Source organism: Belonocnema kinseyi, chromosome 6, assembly GCF_010883055.1.
Source record: "Belonocnema kinseyi isolate 2016_QV_RU_SX_M_011 chromosome 6, B_treatae_v1, whole genome shotgun sequence".
NCBI classification, from domain to species: Eukaryota; Metazoa; Arthropoda; class Insecta; order Hymenoptera; family Cynipidae; genus Belonocnema; species Belonocnema kinseyi.
The window spans coordinates 78,422,660-78,435,068 of record NC_046662.1 but is presented as its reverse complement, the minus strand read 5'-3'; the positions used below and the strand labels follow the sequence as shown (position 1 = coordinate 78,435,068).

The following is a 12,409-nucleotide window of genomic DNA, read 5'->3' as shown; positions in this document are numbered from 1 at the left end:
AGAGGGGGGGGGGGCTATGCAACAGTTGTAAAAGATGTCGGGTTGCCTTCGAATTCAAAACAATCCTGACTGGGGGGCATTTAACACTCGCTGCCACCCGCAACCCCTTTCTAATAGCTTTTGTATGTGGGAGGGGGTGTATGATTTAGGGGGGCTTATGGAAAAATTGGAAAAGGCCATAGGTGCCAGAATGTCGTAAATCTCCCCCAATCGAAATATTTCCAAATTTGAAGGTAGTCCGACTTCTTTTTCATCCCCCTTCCCAAACCTACGCTACCCACACCAAAAAGTGTTAGAAGGGTGTTGGGCCAAATTCGGCCAAATTCGTGTTCAGCGTGAAAAAATACATAAAATATAAGAGTTTAAACAAAATCGAGGGTGATCTACCTTTTATGCAGTTTTACCCAACACACGTTGGAATTAGACCTGCTAATTGGGATCTAATAGATAATAAACTTCCAGTACAGTCTATACAACACATCGGATCCTAATCAGATCCACTTCGGAATTTACTCGACATCCAATAGTTACCGATTAGAAACCGAATAAAAATAGTCTATAGACTTTTAAGAACGTAAAATGTGAATTTTCTGCCATTGTGTCAGGCCCAGACGATCTATTCGCGAATGATTTACCCTAAGAATAAAAAATACAATATTTGAAGCACCAACTGAAGTATCGTGCTGCGAAAGAAGATACCATTTTTTTAAAAGAGTAAAGAAGAAAAAAATAAAAAAAGTGAAGTGGAAAAGTAAATCTTACATCTTACCAGAAGCCGGAAATGGTTGTTGACAGTGGCTTGCCAGTGCAATCTATCGGGGTGGTGTGGCGTGCGGCAGAGGGAAGGAGGCCGATTTACCGGTCCTCGGAGACACAGGGTCGCACTGCCACACAATAACTGATGGGACTACGGACTCTCCTGATCGTGCCGGGACACGATGGTCCCCTATTTGTAGTTAACGGTGGTGGGTGGTCGTGGTTGGTAGTTCGTGGCAGATCGATCGATTCGCATTTCGACCGAGCGAACGAGCAGTTATCGCGTTTATTTGCATTTTCGGAAAAAGAGAGAAAAAACACAATTGAATAAAAAAGTAGGATTTCTTTGATGCCCAAAGTTTCTCTGACGACCAAGCGGACACCGACGCACATATAACGATCAGAACGTTGCGTAACCAGCTAGAAATCGATTTGATCAATTTGATCGAAAATCGACTTGTTTTGTTTGTTTTCTGTTTTAGTTGTGTTGGCATTTTTATTGTTGGCAGCAGGATAATTAACAATTGCATATCGATTTCAAAATACGTGGTGTATACAAATGCGCAGTTAAGCCAATGCACTTCCGGGAAAATTCCTTTCAAAGATATTTTTGAAGAACTTGATGTCAAAAATAACTGGTAAAACTGTGGCACAAATGGCGCGAAAGCTTATGATGAAAACCATTTAAAAAATACGTCTGAAATACATGTAGGTACATTTATTTTGAAATGTAATTCAATACATGTTAGGATTAACGAATTTTACTTTTATTATACTCAATTTCTTTTTTACTCAAGTACAATATAGAAAAAAAATACTAAATTAGAATTGTAAAGGCTTTTTCATTCATGAAAATAATTTATATGATCAAAACTATTACAGTGTTTGACATCGTTTAAGATGTTTGTCCTGCCTAAAAGCCCACTGCAAAAAATCTTTTTTCGAGGAATTTTAAAAGCCCAAAAAGTGGAAGAAGTACTAGAAATACTGCATTAATTTTTTTTGACATTTGAACAAGTTAGATAATTTATAAAGAAAAAAATAGTACTTCAGCCGTACTAAAGTACAAAAAAAAAACATTCAAAGCATCGCTTTTTTCTCTAGGAAAAGTATCATTTTATTTTTTTTAGAAAATTGTTCAAGTGTTAAAATGTTGCCAAAAAATTAAGTAGGACTTTACCGGTACTTTTGTCTTAAAAAAAGTTCTGGTAAAACAGGACATATTTTGATCTCTCAGTTCTTCAGTCATATTCTAGCAGTTTTCGTACATAAATCCCTTTCAGCACTTGTGAGAATTTCGAAAAAAATAAAATGGAACATGTCTAGGTAAAAGTAGTCTGATTTTTTCAGTACAAATAAGGGTAGCTGTCCATTAAGAAAAGTTGCTTCTTAAATACTGATTTTTCTGATATCTAAAACTTTAACGGAACTTTGTATTGGGTTCCAATGGGATCTCAATGTAACTTTTTTTTTAATCCGGATGTTTTTGCGACGTTGTTTTTTACGCTATTCGCCACATAGTTTTTGATGTTCTTTTTGGCGTCAAGTTTTTCAACAGGTCTATCCGCAATATTATAAAAACGTGATTATTATTCGAGTCATGAAAAATTAAAGTTTAAAAAAAGTGAAAGTTTAATATGTTTGAGTCCGACATGAATAAGCTGATAGAATAAATAATTGTTTTACCACTTTTAAAGGGGATGTTGGCTTTCACGTTTTTATATTTTCTCGTGTACGCTGCAGGTTTTTAGCCGGAAGTTCGGAAGTTCATGGACGCACAAGAGAAGAAGAGTAACACTAAAAGATACAAGAGGAATGAACGAATAAAACAAACGCTACATACAAATATATACGCTGATTTGCCTGACGAAACTCGACCAGGATGATGACTCGATAGCATCAGTGTTAACGTAAAAGCACGGCGATGTGAGCGTGCGATTTCATGTCTTCATGTTGGAAATTTGTACACTGGAATGTAACATGTAACGTGTATCACGCAAGATATAATATGTGATGCATTATGATGTCGAAGCTCCCTTTTCAGTATTCAGATATAAAAGTACGTACCTGTTCATAATTCGGTGAACCTATTGGATTTGATTTAGTTAAAATATAAAATAAGTTTTATAGGGGAGAGTGGGGTATGGTGCCAGGCTTTGAATGCAATGTCTTGGAAATTATAAGTGAAATGTCATTTTGATGTGTGTATTTTTTAGTGGAAAGCTCACATTATGCGGTTACATATTTCCTTACTCAAAACCGGTTCTCAACTACGTCATGATATAATATTTAATTAATTCGTTGGTCTTGAATTTTGGTTAGCAGACTCTGAATGTCTTAGAGTCAAAATTTCACTGCATGAATGGTTTGTGTGCTACATTCACTCCAATACAGTGGTCAGGTCACACCATGGAAGTGAGCAGCTTGACTCTTTTCATTGGTGTGACTCTTTCAAATCGAAATACAGTGGCTCTTTCCACACCGAATAACAGCGACCATGCCTATTACACCAACTGGTGCGACAACTTTGTGAAGTCACACCAACTAGTGCGACAACTTTGTGACGTCATTTCCTCACCAGTGCAGTTTGATGGAAGCGCAGTGGTGGGAGCAGTGGTGGGAGCAGCGCGTCAGTTTAGCGTATTTCGCCCTGTAATTTTCCATTTAGATGAGTAACACTTTCACTTTTGTGGTAGAGTAGCTGACACTTCCGGGCGCTTAAGTGTAAATAAATTATGCTTTTTGCAGCGATGAGCACATCCGACTTTGTGATAGTAAGTGTCATGCAATTATTATTACATATTAGTGTTTTATCGAAAATATGTGGGCTATTTTTTAATAAAATGTGCTGTAAGGGTCAATGTTTAATTACAAAATGTGTTTCTTTAGGATTCTGGTAAAACTCCTTTCGCTTTGGCGGAATTCTTGGAGTTAAATCAAGTATACGAGGAAACTGCGAGTTCTTAAGTCTTTAAAAATTCAACAACACAGCTCTCCACTGACAGTCGGGTAAGTATACATTTGAAATATTTTACTTAAAATTTTACAAAAAAGTATTAAGCTGCTCAGAAGGGATTGAACAACGTATAATTTATACCCCAAGTGCGAAGTCACATACGGTCCAACATTGGCCCATAGTCGGCAAAAATATTGCTGAAGCTCGGCTGTCATTATCGCGCCAATGACGGAATGATAACTATGGCCTGCACTTGGCAGTCAAGGTTTGGCTGCCATTGTCGGCCCAACACTGGGTACCAGTATTGGACCAAACCTGGCTGCCATCGTCGTGCCATTGCCGGATTGGTCTAAGGATATGACAAAAAAGATATTTAAAAAATAAATATTAATTGATTGCGAGTACTTTGAATATAAATATTTATGGTCCTGTTTAGACTGAATTTTAAAATTTTACATTTTGAACATTATATTACAAATAAAATTTCTAACGTTACGGGGTATCGAACCTACATCTATATACCTAAATCTATCGCCTAGCAGTCGGGCGTGCTAACCACTCCGCTAAACTGACAAGTTGAAACTCTATGAAAAAGCCATCCTCATAAGCTGCAGTTCAGAAAAGTTGAACCAAATTTTAAGCTCTCTTTTTCTAATTATTTATTATTATGTGACGTTGTGTAAATGTAAAATACACGAAATGTTAACAGGAATATCAATACTCTAATTTTTAAATAAATCATTTAAATCGATTACAATTTTTCTTCGCGTAATATTTCTTTTTTTTCGTTGTAGCCTGCTTTACAACTATTTGCAATGACAGGAAATGTTATTTGTATAAACATTAACAAATTTTAATGACAGAACTTAACAAATTTCATTGTGAACTTTGACAATTTTTCAATAAATTTTTTTTATCTTTCGTGTAAGATTTGTTTATTAAGTGCTAAAACTAAGACTTGGTGAAACAAAGTGCCGATTCTGGGTCAAGCATCGGTGGGGAATCGGCAAATATAAATAGCCAATATAGGCTGCCAGCACTGGCTCAACATTGGGCCGATTTAAATAAAACATTGTTTGCCGTGGTAAAAGTGACACTTGGCCCAGTAATGTGCCGTCACTGGACCAGACTTTGGCTGATCCTCGTGAAACATGGTCCCCCGTACTAAAAGTGAGACTTGGCACAATACAGTGCCGATACTGGGCCAAGAATCGGTGGAGGATCGGCAAATATAAATAGCCAATATAGGCTGCCAGCACTGACTCAACACTGGGCCGATTAAAATGCCGATATTGGCCCAATATCTTTAGCCGACCTTTGGCTGCCAAAATTGGACCAACGCTAGGCCGTGTATTCAGCTCCGGCAATTCGCACTTGGGACTATACAAAATAATGTAATCTGATTTTTGTGTCAGGATAAGGAACAGTGGCGTTCCAGTAGAGATGGAAATTTAAGAAACTGATATGTGTTATTATTTTTAATCATTCTATTTTCTGAATTTTATTGAAATTATATTTTCACTTCTTATTTTATATTATATAGGTATTCATTATATTTATAAACTAATTAAAAAATTGTTTAAGGCAATAAATGTTTGTATATTGTTTTAGCGTTTATCCACTTTTAAAATAATTAATGAAATCTATACAATATATTTAACCCATAGAATGTACACCATTTGGAACGACCCGTCACACCATTTACAGCGACCAGCCACACCATTTAGAGTGAAAAGTCACTCTAAGCCATACAGTCATTCTTCACTCCAATTAAATGTCAAGCTCCACTCCAAAGTGATAAGCTCACTACTGGTTTGAAGGTGGAGTGATAATTCACACCATTGCAGTGGGATCTGACTCTAAGAAATTTAGAGACTGTACACCATACCATGGGGCATGTTGTCCCTTATACTACTGCTGGTTTATTTTAGTAATATGATCATTGTAGAATAAAAACTGTACAATATAATAATTTTTGAGAGTATAATGTAATGAAGAAAAATTACTGGAGACATGTTCAACTCTAAGTAAACGTTTTCTCACTACTAAAAGTAAAGTATGTTGCAGAACCTAGTTTTAAACTCTTACTCATTGAAAATTCTATTCAGCATGTAAATATCTGCCATTGTCCTCAACAGTTATCTTGCTTATCGACAGCTACCAAAGGCGAAAAAATTCAAAACAGGTACTGATCAATAATATTCGAAAACATATTTATTAAGTTATTATTTAACCCATGTAATTAGAAGCACCATAGTAAATAAAGAGAATTTTCTGAAGTGTACTTGAAATGAGAAATTATAATTGGGAACAAAAAAGCTTCGTAGGAATAAGTTTTAATATTTTTAGGTTATAACCTCAAAGTTTACATGCTGGTCTCTTTCAACAGGCTAAAAAATGAATTTGCGCGGTTAAGTAAAGAGAATCTTTTCAAGCATATTTTAATGGAAAATTGTAAATAGAAATGAAAATACAATTATAACCTTTATAACGACAATTTTTTATATTTGTAGGTTATAATCATGAATTTCAAATAATAGTCCTTTTCAAACGAATAAAACGTGAACTTGGTACTTTCCGTATTATTACTAAATATAACTTTAGTTCACGCTCGATTTTCGTCAGTATATGTATAACATTATTAAAATTACGAGATTCACAAGATGATTAACTTTCTGAGGGTTTCTACATTTTTGATCAAATTACCGACCTGCCAGTAAGAACTGTCACGATCTCCACACATTTTTTTGAACATTATGCCCTTATTTCATGTTGCAAGATTTTATTAAATTTTAATATATTTAGAAAGCTTATAAAAACAATTTATGATACCAGAAGTTCAGAGAAATACTATTAGAATCTATCATTTTTATCCTTCAAGTATTTCAAAATATGATGTAAGTGCTTAATTTCTGCCAAAGAATCTTCCATCTGTTTTCGCGAAAACTGTTTTTTTTTCATAATAACTATTCTGTTGCGTATTTTAAAACAAAAATTTGATCACAGCACTATTTTTTCAATCAAATAAGGTCATGTTATGCAAAAAAAAACTAATATGAAAATCAACAAACGCTGGAATTTTTTGTAATTGACACCTTTACACCATTCCTCACACTGGCACCATACCTAACTTTACACTAATTGAAAAATGTTCACTATTCCTAATTGAGTTTCTGAATGTTGGAAGTTTATCCCAGGCGTTATTATTCCACACGGTCACTTTTCTTAGGATCTGTTGCTTGAACCCCCTCGACCGCTAATGGTGGCTCGCTTGTTCGGCTGGGCGGTATCCAGCTTTCTCTTTTTATTTCAGTTTCGACTTTTGTGCGAGGCACTCTTGGCCTCTCCTTTGACCAAGTTCAGCGAGCTATATTCTTTACATTGATATTTATAACTGGCTCAAGTCCTGATCCTTGTGTCTCGGGCTGGTTTTGACTCTTAGTGGGAGAGGTTATTAAAAAGCCAAAATGGGACACAATTGTATTTCATACCACGCTCGCGAATAATTGTAAATTCTAAAGTCGAAGTTCATACTGCATCACAAAGTGTTCTTAATTAAAATAACTGATACTATCACAATGTCAAGTGTTATTGCATTTTCAGATAATTATAAAATCAAGTGATTTTCTCGACTCGATCGTTTTCTGATGTTGCGAGAAGTGACGAAACAAATTACTTTTAATTTGTATTTTCATCGGAATCGATCGTTTTAAAACCGAGTGTGGTCGCATCTTCCAGAGTCTATGCCTGGGATAAGTTTTTAAAACAATTTAAATATTTTTTTCTGTATCAAAAGTGACGTGTGTGATTCGAATCGCGATTTGGAATTTTGATTATGGCTGAATTGGATTAAATTAAATTATAGTAAAAGTAAATGAGTAGAATCTCTTCTAGCCTTTTCATATATCGACTGATTTTTATTTTTGTAAATTAGAATTTTTACTTAATTGAGTTTAAAGTGAAAATACGTTGCTCCCTCGCTTACCTACGTCAGTCCATCACTAATTCATTAACAGTACCTACATTTTTTAATGAGATCATTTCTAACTTTACACATTCGCCCTTATTTGACATTTCGGAATCGATAAAATTAATGAGATTGTTAAAAAAAGTCGATAAAGCAATGTAAATCGATGATTCCAGCAGTGTTTTACATTCAACGGGTTGATGAGTATGAAGCACTAAAGGGGCCGCCTATAAACTGTATTACCAAAATAAGGGTTAACGGGGTTGCGCCAAGAATCACGGTGAGTGGTTTACCGATGGGAAGTAAGTGGAAGTAACGTTATCAACTTACATAACTTTTAGTAAGCTTATCGATCATAAATTTTAATTGGGTTTGCGAATTTTGCTTAAATGAAAACTGAACTGATAGAACCCACAAGAAGAAAATCCAATTATTTTGGGCTAAGGGTTAATATTTTTTGGTTGAAAAGTCCAATATTACATTTTTTTACTAGTTGGTTAGTTTAAGTACTTTGTTAAAAATTTATTTTTTATTTGAAGCTTCATTTCTTTAATTGAAAAATTCACTATTTTGTTGAAAATAGTGAAAACGGAAAGTTTAAATAATTATATAATAATTAATCTTTTTTAAGTAGAAAATTAACCTTCTTCGTTAAAATATCATATTTTTATAACAAATTCTACTATTTGGTTAAATGCTAACATCTTTCGTTGAAAATTATTTTTTTTCTTGTAGATCTTTCCTGATTTAAAATGTATGGACTCTCTGGACGATTAGATTCGCACTAAAAATAATTCTGTAGTGGTTGAGGATTTCACGATTTTGTAGAAAATTAAAAAGTATATTTTGTTTGAATCTCACTGTTTTTTATTTCAATTTAACATATTTTTCGGTTGAAATATCAGCTATTACATATTTCGTTTAGAATTCATGTTTTTGGCTAAAAAATCAACTACTTGTTTTAAAGTTGAACTGATTGGTACAAAATTAATTTTTGTTGTTGAAGATTTCTAATATTATTTTATTGTTTAACTATATTGGAATTTAAATTAACTTTTTGTTGGAAAATTTATAGTTGCTGGCCAAAATTGAACTGTATTTTAGTAAACTTGTGATTTCGGCATTACAATTGTTAAAATTGGTAAAAACTTATATTATATATAGGAAAATAAGCTTTTGATTTTGTTTATAAACTATTCGGTAAAAAATTAACTATTTGTTGAAAATCATATAATTAGGTTGAAAATGCAATTGTTTCGTGGATAATTCTTCTTTTTAACTTCAAAATTAAACTATTTTGTTGAAAATTCATGCAGTTTGTTTAAAATTCGTCTTTTCGGTAGAATATTAATCTAATTGGTTGAAAATTATTTTTAAAAATGTAACTATTTTGTTGCAAAATCATACCACTTTTTTGTTGGAAATGCAACTACTTGGTTAAAAGTTGAACTAAAAGTACTTTGTCAAAAGTATTTTTTTTAAAATTCAGCTCATTGCTTAAAAATTTAAATAAACTTTTGAATATTTGTTCAATATTTATCTTTTAGAAGTAGTAAAAAATGAAAAAATGAAACTATTTTTACAGTGTGATTTCTTTTGTTCGAAAATTTAACTGTTTTTTTTTTAAATTCGTCTTTTGGGTTATTTTGGAACTTTGTCAAGTCTGAACTTGTTTCTTGAAAACTCACCTGCCTTCTGAAAAATTTGGCTTGCGGTGTCAAAAATTCCCTAAAATTGGTAATGTACTTTATGTACGACCCCTTATAGCAACACTACGAAAACATGACATGTGCTTATGCATCGATCCTGGTCTTGTTCCTGGGACAATTCATCCCAGTCACGCAGAAGTGTACGTTCAAAATCACACCATTTTCACATATACTTCTTTAGAACTTCAGGTTTTCTCGACGCGAACGAATTTTTGAGAAGTTTGAAATTTAAATAAATTGCTAATCCTGAAAGGAAAATACTGACGTTCGCTCGGTCAAAGAGCATAGGTGACACAGAGAAAATAAGGAAGAAGAAGAAAATCAAGAAGACGAAAAAAAAAATTAAATACAGAAGAAATATGTACAAAATATGTGTAAGATATGTACGACAAAGTGAAGCAGAGAAATGTTGACAAGAGACGAGGACAAATAGAAAGGACGAATACACATTAAGAGACAGAAAATGTGAGATGCAAGCAATGCTTCAACACTTATTATGTTACACGAGCGTTCATAGGTCATTAGACCAGCTAAGGATGCTTGTGAGAAACGGTAATAATGCATGGCTGATAAATTGTTGATTAGTCTAGAAATAGGAGAGATTGGAGTGAGCAGATGGATCATGAGATCTAATGGAGGTCAGGACGAATATTGGTACAATGATGGCAAATGAAGCGATGAAGAGAAATTACTCACTGCTGCTGCGTCTCTTGTCTGCGGTGAGACTCAAAGTCCTTCCTAACTCGCCTTTAGTAGACTGCAAGGATTTGAGACCTTCAAAGATATCCTTGGGATCTCTAACATGCCGAGCCACCGAACTACGACGACGTTCTCGATTATAGTAAACTGGTATTTCTGTTTCGCCAATACTTCCACCTGGAAATATGATTAAACATATCAAATTAAATGATACCTAAATAGTAAAAATGTCTGGAACCACTTTTTATACGTTTTATGTGACACCGTACTGTCGCCTAAGACTTAACGAAATTATTTCGCTCGCTTCAGCTGCATTTTTTTTTAAATGGAATGCAAAAAGAATGCACTTTTTCTCAAATCTTCCTTCTCGGACACCCTCCCAAGTGCGAAGTCACATACGGCCCAACCTTGGCCCATAGTCGGCAAAAATATAGTCGAAGCTCAGCTGCCATTATCGCGCCAATGACGGAATGATGACTATGGCCTGCACTTGACAGTCAAGGTTTGGCTGTCATTCTTGGCCCAACACTCGGTACCAGGATTGGACTAAATCTAGCTGCCATCGTCGCGCCATTGCCGGATTGATAACTATGGCCTTGACTTGGCAGCCATTGTCGGCCCAACATTGGGTATCAATACTACCATAGTATAAGGTCTAAGGATATGACAAAAAAGGTATTTAAAAAATAATTATTAATTAATTTCGAGTACTTTCAATATAAATATTGATAGTCCTGTTTAGATTGAATACATATATCACACTTTGAACGTTATATTACAAATAAAATTTCTAACGCTACGGAGTATCGAACCTACATCTATATACCTAATTCTATCGCCTAGCAGTCGGGAGTGCTAACCACTGCGCTAAACCGACAAGTTGAAACTCTGTGAAAGAGCCATCCTCATAAGTTGCAATTCAGAAAAGTTAAAGAATAAAATTTTAAGCTCTCTTTTTCTAATTATTTATTATTATGCGACGTAATGTAAATGTAAAGTATACGAACTGTTAACAGGAGTAGCAATACAATATTTTTTAAATAAATAATTCAAATCGATTACAATTTTTATTTGCGTAATATTTCGTTTTTTTCCGTTTTAGCCTACTTTGCAACTTTTTGCAATTAAAGGAAATGTAATTTTTCATAAACAGTTGAAATTTTTAATGACGGAGCTTAACAAATTTCATCGTGAACTTTGACAATTTTTCGATACATTTTTTTATGTTTTGTGTAAGATTTGTTTATTAAGTGCTAAAAGTGAGACTTGGCGAAATAAAGTGCCGATTCTGGACCAAGCATCGGTGGAGGATCAGCAAATATAAATAGCCAATATAGGCTGTCAGCACTGGCTCTACATTGAGCCGATTTAAATAAAACATGGTTTGCCGTGGTAAAATTGACACTTGGCCCAGTAATGTACCGTCACTGGGCCAAACTTTGGCTTATCCTCGCGAAACATGGTTCCCCGTACTAAAAGTGAGATTTGGCACCATAAAGTGCTGATACTGGGCCAAGCATCGGCGGAGGATCGGCAAATATAAAAAGCCAATATAGGCTACTAGCACTGGCGCAACATTGGGCCGATTTAAATAAAACATGGTTTGCCGTGGTAAAAGTGACACTTGGCCCAGTAATGCGCCGTCACTGGGCCAGACTTTGGCTGATCCTTGTGAAACATGGTTCCCCGTACTAGAAGTGAGATTTTGCGCAATAAAGTGCCGATACTGGTCCAAGCATCGGTGGAGGGTCGGCAAATATAAATAGCCAATATAGGCTGCCAGCACTGGCTCAACACTGGGTCGATTAAAATGCCGACATTGGCCTAATAACTTTAGCCGACCTTTGGCTGCAAAAATTGGACCAACACTGGGCCGTATATTCAGCTCCGGCAATTCGCACTTGGGCTTGTATTCATTAACCACTTTTTGAGTTAAGTCGACAGGGCCGCCACCTATTAAATTGTATTTTAAAGCTTAAAGTTCGCTCAGTAAAACTAATTTTAGAGCAGGAATAATTTCATGCTTGACCAAGAGTTGCAAGAGATCGAAGTAAAGGCATCGAATTCATTTGTAGACACTACATTATTTATTTAAATTAAAAAATACACATGATACAATAAGGAAGTTATTGCATTCAGAAATGTATTCTGGTTGCATGGTCCATTATAAACAATTAGACAAATTCAGTGTGTTAATGAGTGATTTTGTAGAAGCCGTTCTACAACTATGTCAAAGAATTTTAAAAACTTTTTTCATCCCTCCCCTTCTTTATCACTGATGATCACACAAAGCTTTGAAGCCCCCAGAGTGACGTCATACAT

At 34.7% G+C, this 12,409-nt stretch overlaps 1 protein-coding gene across 1 annotated transcript in view; it reads right to left on the bottom strand.

Annotated features, from left to right (window-relative positions):
* LOC117174366 (regulating synaptic membrane exocytosis protein 1) overlaps positions 1-12,409 on the bottom strand; it is a 522,514-nt gene that overhangs the window by 34,410 nt on the left and 475,695 nt on the right. Inside the window, exon 19 of the mRNA XM_033363427.1 lies at positions 10,085-10,264. Coding sequence (XP_033219318.1) covers positions 10,085-10,264 — 180 coding nt within the window. The remainder of the gene's footprint in view (positions 1-10,084; positions 10,265-12,409) is intronic.